The sequence below is a fragment of the Glandiceps talaboti genome, chromosome 10 (genome assembly GCF_964340395.1).
Source record: "Glandiceps talaboti chromosome 10, keGlaTala1.1, whole genome shotgun sequence".
Lineage (NCBI taxonomy): Eukaryota > Metazoa > Hemichordata > Enteropneusta > Spengelidae > Glandiceps > Glandiceps talaboti.
In genome coordinates this window covers 2,811,084-2,836,276 of record NC_135558.1, presented here as the reverse complement: position 1 = coordinate 2,836,276, position 25,193 = coordinate 2,811,084, and the positions used below count along the sequence as shown (strand labels likewise).

The following is a 25,193-nucleotide window of genomic DNA, read 5'->3' as shown; positions in this document are numbered from 1 at the left end:
AGTAGACAAACACAATATACATACTGTGTTGTTATAGGCTGAAATGACATCGTTAACATATATTTCTTGAATATAGTAACTACAAACGTTAACTTTACGACTGTTTTTATTCCAATAATGAATAATAAGCTTTACAACTAATAGTAACCATGCGTTTACTTTCCCTATGAATGTATGAATGTATTTGGAATCGTATTATCATCAATATATATATATAACGTTGTTGTCTGGCTGGACAAAAATGTTAGTAATGTTGCTAACACCGTATTGTCTGGCTTGATAACAGTCTTAGTAATATTGCTACACTTTATTCTGACACAATAAAATTCAAGTATACACTTGTCACTTTTTAATCCACTGGCATACTAAAATAAAGTATATGTTGTTACAATGTATATAATTTAGCAATTACTAAAGATGATAGTAGCTCAAGTGATTAAAATGTAGCATTGTTGTAAAATATTGTGATGCCAGGCAATACAATGTAGCAGTGTTAGTAAGATTTTTGTTGCACCAGCCGGTAAAATCAAGCAATGTTAGTCAGTTGTTGTTGTTGAGCTCGATGACGTTTTGTTTCAAGTCAACTTGCTTCTATTGTATTTGCTTTGAATGGAAACTCTGTTTGTGACGTCTATAGCCATTGTTAAACGTAATATACATGAACGGTGACGTATATTAGACATACTGGAAATTCGTTTTACCTAAAACTGGCACCTTCCGGCGTTAAATTGTACTACACCCAATATGGCAGGAAATAAAAACAAACTCCTTTTAATTAATCATATGTTTAAAAGCGCCCCCATCGGACACACTCTCTTTGTTCATCTGAAAGACTTACTTTCGTTTTGTATGCGATAACAAGTCTAATATAATCAGTCAATTAATAGGTTAATTAAGGTGAACTTATCTTTTAGTAAATTTATTAGTCTGTCTGTCTGTCTGTCTGTCTGTCTGTCTGTCTGTCTGTCTGTCTGTCTGTCTGTCTGTCTGTCTGTTTGTCTGTCTGTCTGCCTGTCTGTCTGTCTGTCTGTCTATCTATCTGTCTGTCTGTCTGTCTGTCTGTCTGTCTGTCTGTCTGTCTGTCTGTCTGTCTGTCTGTCTGTCTGTCAGTCAGTCAGTTTGTTTATTTCTTATTTGATCTGTTTAGTTTAGTCAATCAGTTTGTATGTTAACGTCGCGGTTATTTAGTTTAAAAAATTATCTGCTTAGTCTTGTTTGTTTGTTTGTTTGTTTGTTTATTTGTCAAAACGTTTGTCTGTTCAGTTAAGTTTCTTTGTTTGCTTGCTTGCTTGCTTGCTTGCTTGCTTGCTTGCTTGTTTGTTTGTTTGTTAGTTAGTTTAAATTAGTATAATTAACATATAGTTAATTTCCTGTGTTTAGTCTACTTATTTAGTTGATGTGTATTTAAGTTGTCAATGTAGGTTTTAATCACCAGTGTGTTAGTTTATTGTTCGTCAGCCAACGTCAGTGTCTTTGTAGTTTGCCGCCATGACATTAATATTATATACTTGTAACGTGGATAACAACCGATGTATTGGTATACAAGCAGTCAATAGCAACCTATACCATGATTCCCGTTCATTACCCTGTGTACATCCGGGTACTGTATAACCCTCTGATATTTCATTCAATTTGTCATGCTCTCATAAATGCTTAACCCATATTTAAACACAGAGAGAGTTACCTGTGACGTCATTGACTGACGTATTACTACATGCACATATGGCGTTAAGATCTCTCGACGTCAATGAAAAAAAACACAATAATGTCTGTAAATAGTTTTGTTGCTGTTTTCGCTAGATTATTCGACAAAATGAGGATACTGTGACATATCGCTTGTTGGTCATTTCATTATGAGCAAATTGGATGATAGATATTCTAAATTTTGTAACCTATAACGTATAAGTATGTATCACGTGTATGTTAATTTTACTTTTTCCCCATGCAGAAGTATGTATAGGCATTTCACAATATGTTCCATTATTGAAATAACACAATCTGAAACTGAGGTCCAATTTTCAATAATTCAAAAATTGTCACTAAGTACTAAAATTTATCTAAATACAAATCACAATCAAAGTGTACTAGAAGTGCAAAAAGCGAAAACGCGGGAAAACAGAAAAAATATTTTTTTTTCGAATTTATTAAATTATTTCATAATGTCATTTTTACGTCATGTATGGTTTCCTCATGCGAAGTGGTTAAATATGTTTTAGAAAATAACATATGAGTCTATATCAACATAAAACAGGATAAACCACCAAAAAAACATAAAGTCACGGACTTTAATGCACACGAGGAGGTTATGAAATGACATGAACAACAAGTATTTTTACATATAATCTTTTGTTTATTGATATCAACTATAAGGATAATTCATAGGCTTTTTCAGCACATAGTAAACACGGCTATGCAGTTAGAAATTTAGATTCAAAGGATTTATTTGTCAAACAAGGAAACAGCTGTAAAGGCTAAGTAGAATTCGTAAATGTGTTATTGTCAGCAGTTCTTTGTATCATTCTATTGTCATACCAGGGTACCTTAGTAGATAATGTTCTACGTTACAGGTATGAATGCCGTGTGTTGTATGATGTCAATTTTTAAAAATATCACCACGTTATAGTTCATAATAACACTAAGTGCATACGCCAAACGGCTAATGTATACTTTGCATCGGTATTATTGGATTGTAGTAAATATAGAAGATATCCGATATAAGAATTTATTTTAATTGCAATACATTAAACTTGTTTAATATCCATGTTTTCATGAATATTCTTATTTGTGGCAAAGTGACTGTAATGTTGCATTAAATGGCCGACGGAATAACCTTTTCTTTTTCTATAATATAAACACTGTGATTATTTATTTCGTCATCATTTTCTCATTTTCGTACCCCGAAGAACCAGCTATTTCGTGCATCCGTTCTTCCACCCCAAAATATTGTATGTTGACATTGTCGTGATCTCGAAGTCAGTCATTTATCCATTCATATTTTATAAACTCAAAAACGAGCAGCACGCAGGTAGTGATCCGTAGTTAAAGCTGTTGGTGTTGGCGTGATGGTAGGATTACTACTAAACGTAGCAGTATCTGAGTCGAAAAAGAACCATATTGCAATACAAAATGGTATTCAAATTTATCACCTTTAGAAAACCGTTTAGGTTCAAACTACTCGTAAATTCAAACCATTTTGTACTCAATTATACAGCGGACATATTGCAGTGTTATTGATCGTTACAATAGCAAAAATATAGAACCACCTGTTGAATGCCATGAACATGAGCGTCGCCCTCTTGCGGTGTATTAGGGATATGGGCTTGGCACATTCATTCGCCGATGTAGCAATGATGGATGTGTTTCCTGAGTGAGTATGAAAATATTAGTTATGCTAGTCACAAAGTTATTGACATGCATCTTTCAAATGACACTGAGATCACGTCACTCTATGATTCTGTTTATTACGAATAAACCATTATTTGATAGGTGTGTGTCTCATATTGTCCACATTCCTCGGAGCCTGTTCATCATCTTGTGCACACTCGGGTTGTCTTTATCAATTTCTACCTCACGACATTTAACAGTTTAAAATTAGATACGTGTCATTTGTACATTTCATTTCAGTGATGAAGGGTGGCGCTGTAAACGAAAAACGAGACAGCAAAGACGTGTTATGCATGGTCATGATCGCTGGATGCATTAAAAAGGCTGGCCATACCGGAATGATTTGACACCCATGGAGTAATCTATCATTGCTCTGTATAACTGTACCAGTAATGAATAATTACTCGCTCACGACAAACCTTCAACAGGGAAGGTACTTACAGAGTCCCCTTTCGCCAAATTAAACTTTATGAACGCTCGCAAGATATTATTTAATAGGAATTCATAAGAAGGGAAACACGAACCTACACTGTAGCAATCATTCGCACTATTCGCTACAATATCGAAATACTTGCAGTCTTTTTATCATAGACGGTCTTTCTATTTTCAAATCAATGAATTGTAATGTGCATCATGTATATGGAGTTGTCATGTGGTACAGTGCTACGGGCCAGCACTTCAAATGATAGCAGTGGCATGTGATTAAGATATCATTTTCACTTCTAATCATCCAATAATATACTACCTTTAGGACACTTCTTCCATATCCACACAAGAATTTCCAGTCTAATGGATTTTTTCTACACGTCGATGTCTATCAAATTGACTATCTTGATTATTCAAGCGGTACATCACATTGCTTGTAAAACCCTGTTCTATTCAAAACGCGTTCTCTTTAAACTCACACGTTCATTTTTTCTCGACATACTGTTTTTGATGTCGGTCACTTTATTGTCTCCATCCGGAGTCGAGATGAAACTTGCTATTACTCTTTTAATTCATATTCATTATATGTTTTACGCCATCTACGTCATCAATCATGCAATTAACCAGTCGTAAAACAATCAGTGATTAAACGTAGATGAACTTTGACCTGATTAGAACGGTCAACTTTAATGATAATTTCTGCCAGGGTGAATTGGCTCAGTCTGCACAGATAGTTCAATTTTCAAATCCGTTGCAGTTAAATAGTACAGTGGTCTGAACTTTAGATAAGTATTAATAGATTGACGGTTAATGCGAAAACAGACCGACTGTAACTCCGTCGCCAAGGGATACCATCTCTGTATATTCGAACGTGTGTTCATTTATTTAAAAGGACTCGTCTGTAACTGTATTTAACTTAATCGTCTTGGTGAGATATTCTTATTACTAAAACATACAAATGAATCATGTCCAAGATCTAGCAGAACTCTCGCAAGGGATTTATATATATGCAGACATTATGACGTAATATTTTGGTATTTTTAAACACTAGCCTTGGTTTCTTTCCAAACTTCTATGTGCATATCTAACCAACTCTAGCACATATATTTCATTCTAAATAGCTTTTATTATATCATGCACAATCAAAATTATTGTCTTTAAACAGAAAATATGGATGATATACCCTGGTCGTTCTACGACAACTCGTGTCTATGTCACTGGTTCTGTGGTACTCGTGAATCGTCTTTTTTCCCATATTTTAATAATAAATTATGCATGAGAAGGTATAATTACATTATATCTTACTTAATATTTGTCTTCATTCAGCCTAAATATACTTTTGTCCTAAGGGTTTATCACTACTCATCTGGTGACTCGTAGTGACAAGGCCCCTTAGGTCACTCGTGTTTTCATTGGCTCAACGAAGGAAAATAGTGATGAATAATATCTAATTATTTATTGTGTATTTGCATTTTGTCCACTGACTAACACTAGTAAAAAATAACCAGATTTAAACTGAATGCCTCCCGTAAGGGCAAACCGTGGTTTTTGCTCCTACACACATTGTTTGAATGCATTCTTATTAAGATATAGCTTAATTACAAATAATCAATTATGCATGTCAATCATTAAAAAATAAAAACCATGCAAATAGGCTTTATAGGATATGTGTGCTTTGTTATGGTTGATGTCTGTGCCAAATGATTTTGAATTTGAAACTTTCATTCTTAATATGTAGCCTAATTACCAAAGCTCAACAATTATGCAAATTATTCATTAAAACTGTAGGCTACATAAACAACTTTACAGCTGATATGCGCTATGTTATGCTTAATATATGTACCAAATTATATTGAATTTGAAGTTTGCATTCTTAAGATATTACCTCATTAAAACCATTAATTATGCAAATGAAAAAACGAGTCTTCAGCTACAGACCGTGTCATTTTCATTCATGCTCAGCTTTTCAACTTCGACCCACTATGTGAAATATAATCTCTTGTGTGTTTTAATTGTAAAATTCACTTTTGATTCGGTTCACAGTTCTACTGTATTCGAGTTTACGAGGTGAAGATTAAATCAGAAAATTGACACAAATAACTGAAAGTATATGTAAGAAAAGTTAATAACGCGCCAACAAATCTGAAAATCTTCTGAACTAGTCACTGAATGGCAATACCTACACATTACGTGTAGAATAACACGGTGGTATAGTTTTCTTACATACCTGAAATTCGAAATTACAAATATTAAAGGCAGACAATACTAGGACGATGGTGCTTGAATGTGTTTTCAGTGTTTATTTGTTCATATATGGATATTCATAATGGTAACATTTTCATATTTCAAAGTTATTAACATGTTGTGTTTGGTTATTTACCGACAGAAAAATATATATAAGTTTACGACTTATGTGGGTAATATCAAAACTATATTTGGCATGTCATGACATCACATGATGAAACATAATAACATGACATGACATGACATGACATGACATGACATGACATGATATAATAGCATGACATGACATATTATAATGACATGACATGACACGACATGATTTCATAGCATGGCATGACATAATATAATGACGTGACATGACATGACATAATATAATGACATGACATGACACGACATGATATAATAGCATGGCGTGACATAATATAATGACATGACATGACATGACATGATATAATAGCATGACATGACATAATATAATAGCATGACATGACACGACATAATATAATGACATGACATGACATAATATAATGACGTGACATGATATGACATAATATAATGACATGACATGACACGACATGATATAATAGCATGGCATGACATAATATAATGACGTGACATGACACGACACGATATAATAGCATGATATGACATAATATAATGACATGACATGACACGACATGATATAATATCATGGCATGACATAATATAATGACGTGACATGACAAGACATGATATAATAGCATGACATGACATAATATAATGACATGACATGACATGACATAATATAATGACATGACATGACATGACATGATATAATGACATGACATGACACGACATGATATAATATCATGACATGACATGATATAATGACATGACATGACACGACATGATATAATAGCATGATATGACATAATATAATGACATGACATGACATAATATAATAGCATGACATGACATCATGACATAATATAATGACATGACATGACATGACATGATATAATGACATGACATGACACGATATGATATAATGACATGTCATGACACGACATGATATAATAGCATGGCATGACATAATATAATAGCATGACATGACACGACATAATATAATGACATGACATGACATAATATAGTGACATGACATGACAAGACTTGATATAATAGCATGACATGACATAATATAATAGCATGACATGACATAATATAATGACATGACATGGCATGACACGACATGATATAATAGCATGACATGACATAATACAATGACATGACATGACACGACATGATATAATAGCATGACATGACATGACATGACATAATGACATGACATGACATGACACGACATGATATAATAGCATGATATGACATAATATAATGACATGACATGACATGACAGGACATGATATAATAGCATGACATGACATAGTATAATGACATGATATAATAGCATGACATGACATAATATAATGACATGACATGATATAATAGCATGACATGACATAATATAATGGCATGACATGACACGACATGATATAATAGCATAACATGACACGACATGATATAATAGCATGACATGACATAATATAATGACATGACATGACACGACATGATATAATAGCATGGCATGACATAATATAATGACGTGACATGACATGACATGACAAGACATGATATAATAGCATGATATGACATAATATAATAGCATGACATGACATGACATGACATGACATGACGTACCGTAACATATGATGACAACATACCATAACATAACGTGACATATCGTAACATAACAACACAACATAACATAACACAATAGCATAACACAACATAACATTTTATAAAATAACAATATAGCCTAACGTACAATAACATAACACTGCTTGATACGACGCAACAAAACATATTTTAACATAAAATAACATGAAATAACAACATAAGAAGTTCGATTCATTGCAATAGGATTTACTTACCAATGGGCTTACTGTTTCAACTTAACACCACAAACATAAAGAAGGTGAAATAGAAGGTATGATTATAATAATAGTTCCAAACATTAAAAAGATTATGAAATTGACTGTTATAGCTAAAATGATGTAGGCTTGTTGTTTCACTCATGGAACATTACGTTTTTGACACAAAGCTAGCCATATTTCAAGTCTAGACTAACAATAGCAGAGACACAATAAACACAGCAGGATCATTTGCCCAATCACATTGAACACTGATAATCATTGCTATAGTATTCTTTCAAAGTGCAGTAGAAACAGGCTTCTAATGAAAACATTACACGTGGACATGCTGATTTTAATAGCTGTAAATGTTTATTTTCTAACTGATAACCAACATTTCAACTTAACTACTTCTACATCCCCACTGTGTGCAGTACCTTTGTAATTGTTTTTGCATTATAAGTTGTCTGAGGATGTGTATTAAAATGTCTTATTACATGAGTGAAACACCAAGCCAACATCATTTTAGCTGTTATCATGTCGGGGTCTGCATTAAAGTGGACAAGTTGTCTGATAACAAATTCCATTCTTTTTCAGAAGTTTGAAAGAAATCTGTATGACGCAAAAAATACTCTGGTTGTATCTATGTCTAAGAAAAGACTGTCTTATGATATAACATATTATAACATACGAAAGCATCAACATAAAATTTTGTAGGTTCACTTACCTAGTATATTGTATTTATCAATCACATCAAGTGCCTGTATCAAAAAGTCGATGACACATTGTTTTAAATCAAAATTGCAAAAAAAAACAACTTTTTTTTTATCTAATTGATAGGACTTTAAAAAATATTGAAATTAGAATTCCAATGAAGTTTGAGATAAATCACAATCTAAAATCGTTTTCTAATCTCTAAGATTATTAGATAATCTGTTGTTGAAACCTAATTTTACATCTATTGTACAAAGTCTATCGCTGAACACGACGTAGGGTACGTGTTACTTCAACAGACTTTGTAGGCTGGATAGCTGCTGTAGAAATGAAACTCAACAAATTCAAACAAACCAATATTCAGAAAGTTATTTACGAAGACAGTTCTGTAAAGGGAATAGACAAGTATAGATTCACTGTAATAATTGGAAAAAATGATTGTTTGTTTGTTTTTTGTAAGCAATACGATTTTGATATTAAATGCAAAGTATTCGACCAGAAGTTAAAGATGCTAATCATTCCGCTGATTTCCAGTATTCCGAAATTGGCGGGAAAAATTACCAATAAACGTATTTCATACGTACATACATACATACATACATACATACATACATACATACATACATGCATACATGCATGCATGCATGCATGCATGCATACATACATACATACATACATACATACATACATACATACACGTATGCGTGCGTGCGTTCGTATATATATATATATATATATATATATATATATATATATATATATATATATATATATATATATATATATACATACATACATACATACATACATACATACATACACACGTGTACACATACGCATATACCAATATGGTATCTAAATACACACACACACACACACACACACACACACACACACACATTGTAACATTGTGTGGTTCAACGTAGCTACACGTGTGTCTGGCGACCGGTTAATGTAATAATCCTGTTTCGTAAACACAATGAATGACGTCATTGCATAATCGCAGCAACCAGCTAACGGTATTTGCAGATTGTAGAAGACTATGGGCGGTATATTATGGGATGCTTAATTGCAATTAGTAATCTTGTCAGCGCTGTAGAATGTTATTATTATGCATCATGGTATCCGACTGAAGGTGCATACTGTCGTACATGAATATTAAATATCTAGCGGTGATTCGAATGATCAACGGTGGTACTCTAATTAAAACGAAACTGTCCCTCAGAAACATTTGTCACTCTAAAGTGACATTGCCATGGAGACGAATCTGAGACAGAAAGGTTTCAATACTTGAACGAAAATCGTTTAAAACGCATTCCTTGATCACTATGAGTAGATGTGTTTTGATTAATAGAATTATTCAATATTTGTCCGAGATATAAACTACCGTGGGAATACCTAGAGAAATTGAAAAATCGTTTATACTGATGTGTGTAACGTGGGAATTTAGTCAAGAAACAGACTAGTAAGTTTTTTTCCATTCTCAGGAAGTCAAGACCTGCTGTTAGTGGAGGAAGGAAAACCCCGATTTTATTGTGTGTTTATTTTTTAAACATTTATGACTGCCACAGTTGAAAGATCATCAACAATACGATGACAGGTGGTTTCTCATAATTACTGCAAGCTTAGCTTTCCAACTGTTGCTGTTATATTGATTCAACTTTTTTTGCATATCGCGTCCGACACTACTAAGGGATCAGAACCTTGACTGCTCACTTACATCGTGCTTAAGTGAGTCAGGTAGACTTCATAAATTCAACTCTATTATATATACCAGCGCATGCGTACACTTTAATTTGTCCCCCACGATACAAGCACTCTGAGGATGACTCCCCCTGTATTTCATACTTAAGTACAGAATTAATCAGTATATTATAGTTTATAAAAAACAGATAAAATCGAACACAAACTATACAAAATATTTGCAAGACGATGTATGTTGTCTTTGAAAGTAAATCCTACTAAATTATGCAAGCAAACTCAAAATTTTGCTTCGCCGGATATCAAAATCTCGGAAAATTACTCAAATTACATTCTCCTCGCGTTTTAGTCAATTTTCAATTCTGACGACATTGCTTACGGGGGTGCTGCTCATAATCACACCTTAGCTATTTCCTCTTGATTTTCAAGCTAAATTGACGTCTTGGAGATGCTTGTAATTGGGGTATAGTTCAATAGTTGAAAACTGGAAAGGTCAAATCACAGCTTTACATCATTCAGGACTAGTGACGCAGAGCCGTTAACGCGCTACTTCGATTCCGTAGACTTCCACAGACAAGCTACAGCATGGCAAGACCCCTTCTTTGATCGAAGACATTTTAACAGAACGGAAAGATGCGGGCACGATGGAGGCCGCTTGTGTCGAAAACTACCCGCCAACAGCGGGAGGCGGCGACCCGCGCTGCCGTGGAGGCGGCCGTCGATCGGGAACAACAGCGACGGGAATACCATCCCCGCCACCACTATCGGGAAAGTACGTCTTGTTCTAGCCATCTTAATACATGGAAGAACAGTCAAGGAAGATTTCACTCATACTAAAATCACGATTCCATGTTCACTATGGACAGAAAATTTATCGATTTATGAAGAAATGTGGTCGCTGTTAACCCTGGAACTTTATTTTTCTCTGTTACTGAAAATTTAGTGCATTTTGAGGCAAATTCTGTGATATCTATATTGTTTTCTTCGACGTCTTCAAATGGCCTTCTTTCCTCTGCCTCATCCTTTCTTCATCCATTCTACCTCATTTGCATAATCACAAGAAATGGGGCCTCAATCACGGTTTCCAACAGGTAGGTGATATTTATTACAGTTTTTCGATTAACTTGTGTGTTTGTCTCTTTTTTTCCGTTGTTTTCAGCTACCCCAGGGGCATCGGGCGCCAGAGCCGCCGCCATGCTTGCCGTCACCCGCACCTACGACTCTCCCCGTCGCTCACCAGAAGAATTGCGCAGGCGCGGAAGCCTCACTGGGGTGTCTCCTCATTCCAGCCAACATAGCCTGGACAGGGATTATGATCCTGCTGTTAGCCCTGGGGACAGATCGCCCGGTTCACCATCTCTAGATAGAAGATATGATCGAAGAAAAGCGGGGGTATCTTATAAAGATGCTGCTTTAGCCGCTGAGAAATGGAAACAACGATCATCTGACAAATTAAACCATATTCAAAGAGAGAATGAGTGAGTATTTTATGACAACTCGATTCATATTAAAATTAATACTAAAATCTAATTTAATAAGAATACCCAATATTCTCTCTGCACAAGCACATGCATGCCCTTAATTCTGCGCACATTTATTGCACACTTCAGTAAATCAATGGACACGTGACCCGAAACACATTGCCAACTGGCCGTGCACCTATCCTCCACTCAACTAACGTAAACACAAAGTGCACGCACTCACAAAACATGAATATTAAAATCCAAGATGGCACTTTCTGTACTCCGATACTATTCACATACACACACTCAACCGAGTACATTTCATCTACTGTTTTTGATTTTTAATTTCACATCCCTCATTACCTATATATGGTCCCATATTTGTGAACATTAATAATTATTTCAAGGTAAATGACTGATAAATATAATTAAAAAATAATTATCAATTTGATATAAATAAAATACGAGAGAGACTAGGCGTGGTGAGAAGCCGAACCGTTGTTATTGCACGGCACAGTGTACACATACATGTATATATAGAAGACAGGTAGGGAGACCCCAATGGCCCCTTCTCCGCTATCGGACTTTTGTATCGGTGTATTATGATAATGCGGAGTAGAACGATAAATCAGCGAGGAAGGTTGTACGATGTATTCTGACAATGTCTTCTCAGATCACACCGTTGGGAGTGCCTCTGAAAACGGAACGAGTGGGCACAAAAATGAGCTCGAGATATGATGCTTGTGATTAACCTAGCAAGCGAAGGTGTACCTCACACGGTGCGACAACTCGATCATTCAATACGTGTGTCTACATAGTGTATTTGTTGTACGAACCAAGTCTACTAATATCTAATGGCCTTAACCACACACATAAAGAAATTGGCGATAATTTTGATAATTAATAATATAATATAAATATGATTTAATATTCAATATAACCAAACCGTCTCTCACACTAAGATCAGTTAATATATTGATGCAAATATCGTGAATTATTTTGGGGATGTGGCCTGAACAAAGTGCTTGCCTTGACATATCAATTAATAGATTATAAAAACCCTTGAGTTATTATCTGACCCCAATAATGATTTTACAGTCAATATTTTTCCCGCTAAAAATTCTGGGAACCGACAAGTAATATTCATTTATTTTTTATTGTACCCGACACTCTAACATTAGCACACTGAAACGCATTCATGAAAATTGACGATATTTAATAATGGCGGGATCGAGAAGTGGTTAAGCCTATGTGGAAAGGCAGTACAAGCTATATTTGGCCATGGCGGGGTGGGATCATGCTTACAAAAGGTGCAACTCACCATGGATCTTTATTATAGCATTATAATTACGATCAATATCAGTTTAACGAATTTGTCATTGAGTCGAGCATATATTAGAAAGAAATACTATTGTGTTATACATGAAATATGGGATATGAAATTCATAATATATCTACACACTGCCGACCAACAAAAATGTCTTAATATCTTGACAGGTGGCGAAAAATAGACTTTAACGAGATTATTATGACCAGAGGCGCGGGGTTTAGAATTTAACGATTTAATTTGTCTTACTTCTAGACCTCGTTGCTCTATAGACTTAGGCAATGTCGACGAATTTGAGGAATTCTTTCATTTCAACAAGCAAACAGAAACCGTATTGTGCAAATAAATTACAGAAATTCACTCATGGCTCATGAAATTCTATTTATTTATTGACAATCAAAGAAAAGAAAAAAAGAATCGCCAACATTGTATATTTGATCACCGAAATCCCACAATGAAATAAATACAGTCGTACTTTAAAAAAAACCAGCACTTAGTATTGAAAGCTATGTTGGGGACTCGTCAGGTTGGCGGTGTTACATTTACTTTCTACCTTCGATGAAAATTATAATTACTCTATCAATACTGCCGTGGTTAATGTGAACCAACCTAATCGGCTGTAGTTCACAGTCGCTATTTTTTTTTCTAAATCCTCCGATTCCTCTCCCAGTCTATTCATTTGATATTTCCTGAATGATATTATGCAGTGTGTATTAACTGTTTGCGATCAGCATATCCTAGTGTAAATAATAGATGGCTGCACACTCCGTATATGAACGTGAGTAACGTAATAATGCAGCCCTGACGGCTTGCAGTCGCCTTTCAATTTATCATCCCTATGATGTTTCACTGTATTATCCAATCTCTTGTAATTCTAATACAATACCTATTAAGTACATATTTCAATCTTGAATTATAACAGTAAATATCCATTAGTTTCATGACGCCCTGGACTAGTTCAAATAATGACCGCATGGATTCTCTTCTAAAATTAACCTGTGTCAATTTCCAAAATGGCGGATCTTTACCATATACCGTTTCATTATTTCCAACATTTGCACAAATAAATAACGTCTATTTTGACATCGCGGTCTTGTGTCGGAGCCCGGTAGATTTGTTATTCGTGTCACCTTCAATAGCTTCGCCATGATTTGGTGACAGTCAGATATTCACTTTATACCGTAAGGGACTTAGTATATATGTCGTCTCTACCTATGTATACTTTACAGTTTAGCTCGAGACTAAAACCCGTGTTTCTGGAGACAGAAAGCAGAATTAAATTTGCGTGGTTGCCATGGTAAATGACTGTGCTGTGAAGACTAAATTTTCCAACTCGCATTATCATGTGAAATTTAACAAGAAACTATTCCTTACAATTTTCGTTTGAAATATTTATGACGTATTACACAATTCATCATTTGTATGTATAGGAGTGTCACTTCGTTAAATTCTTACTTCTGTGACTATGGTCAATATAAATTGCATTTCTATCCATATGACATGTATATTAATTATGCATACTTTGCGACATAGTTCACTCATTTTACATGATAATGTTGTCGTTAGACATCTGCTAACATATTCAATGAGTAGTGAATATACGGACACAAAACCAAGTCTTATAAAAAAGATAATATTGAGTTTAATTACGGTCAGCAAACCCGGTCTTATAAAGGAGTCAATTCAGTTCATAAATTTGGGTTTTATAAAGTAAAGGTAAATACTGAATATAGGGGCATCAAATACAGTCTTTTGAAAAATAATGTAAGCAGCCAATGTATGGTCACCAAACCCGGTCTATAAAAGTAATATAAACAGTCAATATCCAGTCATCAAACCCCGTCTTATAAAAATAATGTAAGCGGTCAATATATGGTCAGCAAACCCGGTTTTATGAAATAATGTAAGCAGTCAATATACGGGCACCAATCCCGGCCTATAAAAGTAATGCAAGTAGTATTCGGTCTTATAAAAGGAATGAAACAGTTTGATTGTAGTAATCAAACCCCGTCTTATAAAGTTATGTAAGCAGTTGATATACTGTCTTGGAACCCGGTCCTAGAAAAACAATGTAAGCAGTCAATATATCATAGTAGATTTCATGAAAGTGATATTTCAGGCAATATGAGTTCACCACACCAAGTCTTATAAAAGTGTAAGCGGTCTATATACAGACACCAAACCCGGTCTTACAAAAGTAAGGAAAGTAGTCACTATACGGTCACCAAACTAGGCCTTATAAAATTTTGTAATCGGTGAATATACTTTTATTACAACCGGGCTTATACATGTGATATATGCAGTCTCTATACAGTCGCTAGACCCGGTGTTATGAAAGTTATATAAAATTATAATATCCAGGCAATGTACGGTAACTTAACTTGATCTTATCAAAAGTATACAAAAAATGCTCGCCTAATGTTTCTACAAAATTACATGGTATAGTTATTTTTTTCTGTCATGGAATGACATACTTAGACAATGTAGTGTCTATCTCATAACTTGTTTATGAGGCAGAGAATGTCATTAACTCGATGTAAAATAGCCGTAGGAATAAACACACATCCATTTTGTGAGCTGACTCAGAGCGCCATAAGCTCAACTTGTAATGTAGCTACAGCAGTGGGAAAAACACACTAGTGTACATTGTATTATGCCTGCGCATAAGTAGTAGAAAAAGTGTTGAAAATTCAATGGGCAGGGATACGTTTATGTATTGGTTGCCATTAAGCGTATATACAAATAATACCAAATTAGTAACTTGCAAAATAAAAAATCAAAATAAGAAAATAAGTGCAGATATCCACACACAGAGACAGACTGACACTCTATGTGGGGTAGTTTATCACCGTGGTTGGTGTCATTAGTATACAAGTCATCGCATAACGTGACATTGCTATGTTGTATGGCAGAACGTGAACAGAATTCTCCTGCAAACTAAGTCTGGTCAGTCGACGTCACCACAACCATGGTAACCCCAAGTCGGTTTATCGCGTTCACAGCAAACCGAGGAAATTTGCTGGCTGTATGACCATTTGATGACCTCCGGATCCAACCTTCACATTATTGACTGTGACCTGTCTTTAAATAGGAGACAAGACTAGAAATTTGTTACTGTGAGATATCTATAACATTTTTAGCATAATGTCACTGTTAGTTTTAAAACCGGAAGAATTGTGCAGGAAGACTTGCCAACCTCTCAAGGCGTTTGTGAGCGGATGTTAGTCAGAACTAATTACATTTTGTTTTTGGTATGGCAACATTTGTGAATAAGTTTGACCTATGGGAACATTCAAATACTTTCAGAAGCTATTTGAATTTAACAAAGACCGGCTCAGAAGTAATCTCTTTAATTTCAAAGCCCGATACGGTTCAACTGTTTGAAGTATTTGTATTTCACTCTCCTGGTAGTTTTTCAGAGTGTGCTTCTAGCATTATTGCATGATGGGATATTGGATATAGCATTTCAAAGTTGAGTGATTGATAACAATAATTTGCAAGCCAACAGGAATCACCTTGTATTTCAAAGCCAGCTAAAAAGGTTAAATTGCTGTGTTGTTGTTTTTGCCCCGAAAATAAATAGAACGTTCTAATACGTATTTTGATTGATAGAGTTGTCCAGTATTATCCGATAACTACAGTGTAGACAGAATGGCTGTTTCATCGGATGTCCCTCAGTTCAACGAATGAGAATCTGACGACAAGTAGTGTAACCATGGCAACATGGGATTTAGCAATGAAGCAGAACAATAAGCTTCTTTTACTATGATTGAGGTGAGCTATTGTAAGGTTAGATCAAACTTTATCATCTAAGTGCTTCGAAGAAAGTGTTCAGTGCAAAGTAGTCAAAATGGCAGTTTTGATACATCCGGTTTGTGACAGCTCCAGGACAGAACATGAAAGTCAACCTGTTACATGTAACGACTCCATGTCTCAGTGACGTCACAGGTCTAAATCAGTGCTGGACAATGACTTAAAAGTAGAAGGAATGAACTCATATTCGCAACTTCTGGGTGATCAAACTTTCACTTCGCATGCACGGACAGTTTAAATATATACCATCCTACAAGGAAATTATATGGTAACAAATTTAAGGGAATTTAGCATAGCAGACAACATATCTGAAAACCCTTTACATTTGAGCGAATCAAATGCATACCCGATGGAGGTTACTAAACTTACGAGAAAACAGTGTACGCATTCACAAAGTCATATATACGGAAAGCCTCCACAGTATTGCAAGAGTAATTTATAACATAAATGAAAATGTTTTTATAATATATCGTCTTCTCTTGTCTATATTTTAAAATTCAAAATTAAATATATATATATATATATATATATATATATATATATATATATATATATATATATATATATATTTCTGTATTTCTGTATGATAATATCAAATGTACTCTGATTTTTAAAGATAGAAAGAACAGAGAGAAGTTGGCAATACAGGGAAATACAGTTGTATAAAGAATAACCCGTAGCATTGAAATACAAAACGTCTAAGCTAAGATAGATAAGCAAAATAAAATAGAGAGAATTAAGATGATACTGGAATAGCAGACTGTTTATTTTTTAGCTAAACCTGCTCTCAGACGTGTTCATACAATAAAAATGTACTACTCATGGCCTTGATGATCGATGTCAGGCTAAAGGATGTTAAATATGTCTATAAAAAGTACAATTACTGAATCACGATGTACTTATTATGATAATTAGATGATTATTCTAAAATCAGAAAGTCAGAAGGGTAACCAAGTCATTTACATATGCTCTGATAGCGATACAAGGTTAGGAGGGTACAGTAGATCGGATATGAATGACACATATTTGATGGATTGGATGAATTTGGTAGTCTGCAATCATCCCTTATCAACAATATGATTCTATAGTGGGGGTTTCCTTATATCTTTACAATTGTAGACAGCTTTTGTGAAAACGACAATGTTTTTATTATAAGGTGTGAATTTTTATCTTTGGATAGATGCAACGACCTACACATATGTGAACAAATCAAGATTTCCGCTATAGTTTCCGTTATCTGTTTATGTGCGTGTCACACAGACACACAGACAGATAGACACAGTCATATATATATATATATATATATATATATATATATATATATATATATATATATATATATATATATATATATATATATATATATAATTATAGTGTGTGTGTGTGTGTGTGCGCGCGTGTGTGCATGTGCATGTATGATTTGATATGATTTGATTTCAGATAACATGAGATAAAATCAAAACGACATGTACTGAAGGTCATCTACAGAATAGCTTGCATCGAGTTGTAATAGGGTGGGCAGGTGTCAAAAGAGTCTATTGTAGCAGAATGTCATTGATACATTCCCACTGAAGATTGAGGATAAGTCGTATCTTTAGGAATAACATCTAACGCATCATAGTATCGAGATGATAAGGATCAAAGGTCACGTGTCTTTCACATTTGTATAAAATGTTACCTTGGTGTATTTCTTCATGTACTTAATTAATGGAAAGTTGTTGTTTTCTATTCAATAATTTGGATGTGAAGCCAAATGTAAACCAATAACTCTTAAGACAATTTTATCAGATATTGAGTTTAAAATGCACCTGTAACTTACTCAGACCATCGCTTGGTGTGTGCCTAAAACATTGACCACTTTCCCCACATGTAACATACATGCAGTGAAGTATGTAGGTACAGCCTCTACATGGTCCTAGGCTTGCCTACATGATACCATTTATTTATATACGTCATACTTGGGGCAAATTTTGTAATTTTTCACAGAGTATGTTTGGGTCTCTATTTTCCTTGGCTTCCGTATTTCACAGTTTATCAGAATTTATCTGTAGGTACACGATCCCTACTCCACCATGGCAATAGGGAACTTGCAAACCCGCCATGTTCAATGTTGCATCATGGGAAATGTGATAATAAATTCTAATCCATTAGTATTGATACACTTTTTGTAACCACAAATAATCAATTCATAGTTACCCTGACAATTGTGGGAGGTTAATTTTATCAGTAGCTCCAGATTAGGTATTACGATAACCACAGATAATCCCATAGTCCTTTGCGTCTGAGCATGCTCAGTCTGGATTGCAAGTTCCCTATTATTGTCGTGTATTTCTGTTCAGATTTTGTCGACCGATAAATGTGGTCTAAAAGTACCCATTCTGATAATTATTCCAAATTTGACACCCCAATGAATAGTAAATGATCCAGTTGGGAAACCACTAGGCACGGTTTCATTTTGATTCCATACATGATGTGACAAACATATTTTTTCCCAATTTTAAGGCTAATGTGTAGTGTGGCAGGCAGGAGGAAAGCTTTCTTGGTTTTTTATATGAAACATTTAGATTTATTTCACGGAATGAATATTGGTACGTGCATGTTTCATGTCAGTAGGAGATACAGTGTTAATATGTGTATGTAAGAGTATACCTCATTGCTTAGCCTTAACTTTCACAAAAGTAAGAATAAACATCATTGGTGAGCACAAATATACAATATGTAATGTTATTGGCACTTCAATATATTACTACATACGGAGATGAGTAACGGACAACTCTATGTAATATATAATATAATTGGGTAGTCAGTTTAAAATGACGAATCTGTACAGACATTTCTTTATTACCCATGCCTTTACAATTTGTCGTTTAGAGTTCCATCTTCCCATGAAAAACCTACATCTATTCTACTTTACATTACTATTAGGAACCACCCCATACTGTGTCACATGCTAAGGTGTTCAGCCATGTTTATCACATTTGACCACACCTCTGTATTACTCATTAATTAATTAATTAATTAATTAATTGGGGTCATTATGTATATTGTTGGTAATTTCCACCGACATCATTATCTACACTAAACATAATCTGTTAATAGTTTATTAATAGTTCTAGTAGTATTATATTCAAACACTGATATTTTAGACTGAATTATTGATGTTATTCAGAAGACAAACACTGAGTATTGGAATGAGTATTATTAATTAAAAAATGAAATCAGACGATTTATTCTCCTTCCTCGATCTTAGCCTGGGGCTTAGTTGATTGTAGGCATCTCCTAAATTAGTAATTAGTCGTGTATCCTGTCAAATGGACTGCCGATGACGTCATCACAGATTAGTTACGCGGTGATGGTTCATGGTGACCGATGTCAATTTAAATGGTGTAACTGGGAAATTTATATTCCAGTATTTTTTTCAAAAACACGATAGTTGTTTATCAATATTTGTAAAGACGAGCCCTTCTTTTGAATTTGTTAACCACAGCGTTAAAACTATGCTTAGCCTAAGAGCTATGAAAACCAGTAATCATTCACGCATAAGGGATGAGGGGGTAACTGTCGGTACAATTGTAGGATACACGAAATATTGGTCGAAGTAACTGTTACTGTATCAGTCGTTCATTTGAAATTAATATCTTAATGTTTTCATAACAGTATTGAAATCAAAAGAACAGGTGACACTGACATATTGAATTGCCGCCATGAAGGCTATCGGCCTCTCGTTCAAATAAAAAAATAAATACACTGAATACGCCGACTGGTGCTTTTTTTGTTTCCGTGGCTAAATCAAACAACTCTGGAAAAGGCTACTAATTACGTCTTGATGTTGATAGCATCGGGAGCTCGTTAGTATCCAAATCATGTTTCCCATATTCAGGTTGCCATGGTTACTGGAGTAGAGAATCTGTCTCTAGGGATGTAAATGTGTCACATTGCAATAGATTCAGCGACTTACTGGGCCATACCAGATTAACATTTATGGTTGTAACATTTGAAGGACAGCATTCATCTAAAATGCTGCATGTTAACGTTTTTATTTCGACATCATGGCGGCCATCTTTATAATTCTCCTTTCCAGTCACATGGAAGAAAATTGTGACATCTTGATGACTGTTGATTTGGACATAAATGCCTTCTCAGTTCAAACTATATTAAAGAAAGAAAGCGTTTTTGATGATTTGATGCATCGATTGGCATGTACAGACTACAAACATTGTGTCAACATTCATGCCTTCCCTATATTAAAATATCTACCTTGTGATCATGACGAGGTGTGAAGGTCATACTAATTCAGTTTTGAATTCAACGCTATTTATAATATATTTAAACCATTAATCTTCTTCCTTATGTAATAACACTATGAGTCCCCACGTGGTACATACTATTGCTGTCTCTGGTGTCATTTTTTGAAATTGAGCATTTCTTTGCACCCTGTCGCTTCAAGCCGCCGTTATTAACTCACTATAATAAGACTATTACATTCATTTTCGAGTGTCTCAAATTTGAGGGGATTTCCACTTAATTTTAGGCGAGGAATAGCTTAATAAATTACTATGATTTGGCATGGAGATGCCTTCCTTCCTAAATGGTTGGTAACCATAGATACTAAGTACCATGCAGATCGTCGGTTCACAATTAACAGTAAACGCCATGCTGTTCATAGATATCATTCAACACGACATCTGTTTTGGTATGAGTCACTGTGACGTGAAGAAATTGTCCCATACAAACAGGTCGTTTTTAATATTTGGAGAGTGCCCATATCTTGGCCACAATGCATGTTACGAAGTCAGAAATAACCTTGAAAAAGGTGGCATTTGAAAAAATGTTAAATGACTTTTCAGCCTACAGTATAGGGTGTTGCCCCCAGTAGGGATGCCAAATATGATAAAAAAAATAACGACTATCTAAAACACTTTTCCCAGTCAATAACGGAAAGAATCCCTCCCCAGTATGTTGACATTTCTTCCCCTTTTAATACTCATCCATAATTGCATTTTAGGACTAGCATTTCATACCACAATTGTCTATGAAGATACCTAGAAAAGCCATCCATTTATTTCAATTAAAAAAAACAACCGGAATGCAAAAATCCCCAAACTAGTGTTTCGGTACACTAAACAATGCAATCATAAAATGATTGCACAATTATGTAAACCAGAAAGGGTCTCTATCTAAATCTTTGCAGACAAACTGCTTTAAATACCTTTTAGTAATGTTTAGAGGTCTATATGGAACCGGTTGATGTTAGTAGACTTAATCGGAGGGTCGTCATGCGCTTAGAACATACTTGTACTATTGTTACATAGAACTATACAGTCTCAATGAGTACATGCACTCGAACACCCCAACAATACGTCTCAATTGGCTTCGTGGATATTCAATAAAAACGCTATCGTAGAATACTAGTTACACTGAAAGACGAACTAAAAAGATTCAAATTATTCTAAACTTAATATCCAAATCAAAACTATTTTTGTTCTTTTGTCGTTCAATTTGAACATCTCTAATTTTGATAACAATAATGATATACATTGAAAGACGATAAAAATAACAAAATTCAAATCAAATTCAAAGCAATTTTTGTCCTGTAATACAGTAACCATTAAAAGTTGAAAAAAAGGAAAGCGCTAAGCTAATTTGGCGAAAACACAAGCACATAATGACAGACATGATTTTATGCAAATACATCAGCCGTCTGGCAACTCTACTGAGCATAGATGGATGAATAAAAATAACGTAGCCTCACATGGAAGTCATAGTGACTAACCGACATAATACGAGGAAATTATGATATGTAACAATGAACGACGATCAGAGAACAATTAATTAATTAATTAAGTAAGTAAGTAAGTAAGTAAGTAAGTAAGTAAGTGAGTGAGTGAGTGAGTGAGTGAGTGAGTGAGTGAGTGAGTGAGTGAGTGAGTGAGTGAGTAAGTGACTGAGTCAGTCAGTCAGTCAGTCAGTCAGTCAGTCAGAAATTCATTCATTATAGTTACATGAGTTAAATTTAAACATCTAAGCATCTTGCTGAACTTATCGTAGTTAAAAACCTTTGCGTTCATATCAAAATAACACTCAAGGTTCCCATGCACAAGACGTACATCATACGATGATTGGTCTTTCACCTACGTCGCCACAAATGCCAAACGTTGTCCGATCTTCACCTAGACTTTCAAGTCAAAACTTGAGACACACCTTTTCAGAGAGCTTATTTGTGGCAGCATTTACTGTAAAGCGCCATTTAGCATTACTTGACATGGGGCGCTGTATAAATATTTTCATCATATCACATCATATCATATCGTATCGTATCATAACTTAAATGTTACTCTTTTGGAAATATACAAGCTGTTAAATAAATATGTACAAAATATCAGAAAAATATATTCTTAAGTATGACTAGGTAAGCTGTGTTTCTAACAAAACTGTCTTGAAACATGATTTCACCGCTTCATGGTTTGAAAGAGTGTTAAAGTCAGTCTCTATGAAAGGAGTTGAATACTGACCTCAAAGGTCATTATAATAAGTACACTGAAATAGGAAATATATCTCTTCTTGTACTCACCCACTTCTTCAGAATTCGCAGTCTTTTCTGAATTCTGTGATCTCCCTTCCCCTAACATGGAAGTCACTCTGACCTCCCCTACATTAACATGGAAGTCACTCTGACCTCCCCTTCCTTAACATGGAAGTCATTCTGACCCCCTCCTCACCTAACATGGAGTCACTCCGACCTCCCAAGAAAATTCTAGATTCCTTAAACCGGTACTTTTAATTTGTGTTTGTACTACGACGGGATTATAGAAATGAAAGAAGCTCAGATTAGCTAAAACAAAAACATTGAAGTATCTTTACAGTCTAATATTATTTTTTTCAATGGAAAGGAGATCAAAGTACTCAAGATCAAACAAATAACCTGATATTATTGTATAAAAGAAACTAAAAATATATTACATTGCCATTGTAAATAACATGACGTGAATAGGATGTAACAGGTGCACATCAATGTCAGATCTCATCATATGGCCAAAGGTGAAAGGCGTTGGGATTTACATTTTTATTTATCCCTAATCTATTTACTTATTTACGTTTCACTTTTTATTTGTATCGTTTTATTTTCTCATTACATGAACGATTGTTAATACGACTCTTTGATACAGATGTTACAAATAAACTCTGTGTGATACTTTCTTTTGCTCAACTAGCTTCTATTTCTTGCCATCGAATCCTTATATGCCTCAAATAAATGCTCCCTTCTTTACGATGTTCAATGCATGTGACAATGTTCTACTGAATGACCCCACTGTATTATACGTGCAAGAATAAATTATCAAGTCTGATATTGTTAGACAGATGTCTATTGAATTGTATGTCGTATACTAGAAAGTGCGGTATATGTATATGTGTGTATTCAGCAATTTTAGGCCTATTCCTCTTAATGTGTACATGTGTATGTGATACATATATATGTGTGTGTATGTGTGCAATAGGATAGATAGGTATGTATGTATGTATGTATGTATGTATGTATGTATGTATGTATGTATGTATGTATGTATGTATGTATGTATGTATGTATGTATTGTATGTGTGTGTGTATGTATGTATATATGTGTATATATGTGTGTATGTGTGTACTAATAGTGCGTCGAACTCTTATGACTTCAAAAATTCAAGTATCATTTTCTTTTCATGTAACGTGTGTGTGTGTATATATGTGTGTGTATATATATATATATATATAAATAATATATATATATATATATATATATATATATATATATATATATATATATATATATATATATATATATATATATATATGTTTATGTTCATGTAATATGCACATGCTTTGCCTACGTGTATGGCAATATGTGTTGTTTACTGACCATACATATGTGCATGTATATGTATGTATGTATACATATGTGTGTGTGTGTATGTAGGACATATATATATATATATATATATATATATATATATATATATATATATATATATATATATATATATGGTGCGGGCAGTGAGTGTGTCTATGTGCAACATGTGCATGTCTGTGTCTACAGTGCATAATTGTTTGTGTATGTATGTGTGTTCTGTACATGTATATCTGTATGCAGTGCATAAATGTATATGCATTTGTGTACATGGCCGTGTATGCAGCACATG

The 25,193-nt window shown here is 34.4% G+C and overlaps 1 protein-coding gene across 8 annotated transcripts in view; it reads left to right on the top strand.

Annotated features, from left to right (window-relative positions):
- The window catches only part of LOC144440972 (voltage-dependent calcium channel type A subunit alpha-1-like), a 141,785-nt gene that overhangs the window by 17,652 nt on the left and 98,940 nt on the right, over positions 1-25,193 (top strand). For all 8 annotated transcript variants that reach the window (XM_078130457.1, XM_078130454.1, XM_078130452.1 and 5 more), the window contains exon 2: positions 11,575-11,893. In XM_078130457.1, coding sequence (XP_077986583.1) covers positions 11,575-11,893 — 319 coding nt within the window. The remainder of the gene's footprint in view (positions 1-11,574; positions 11,894-25,193) is intronic.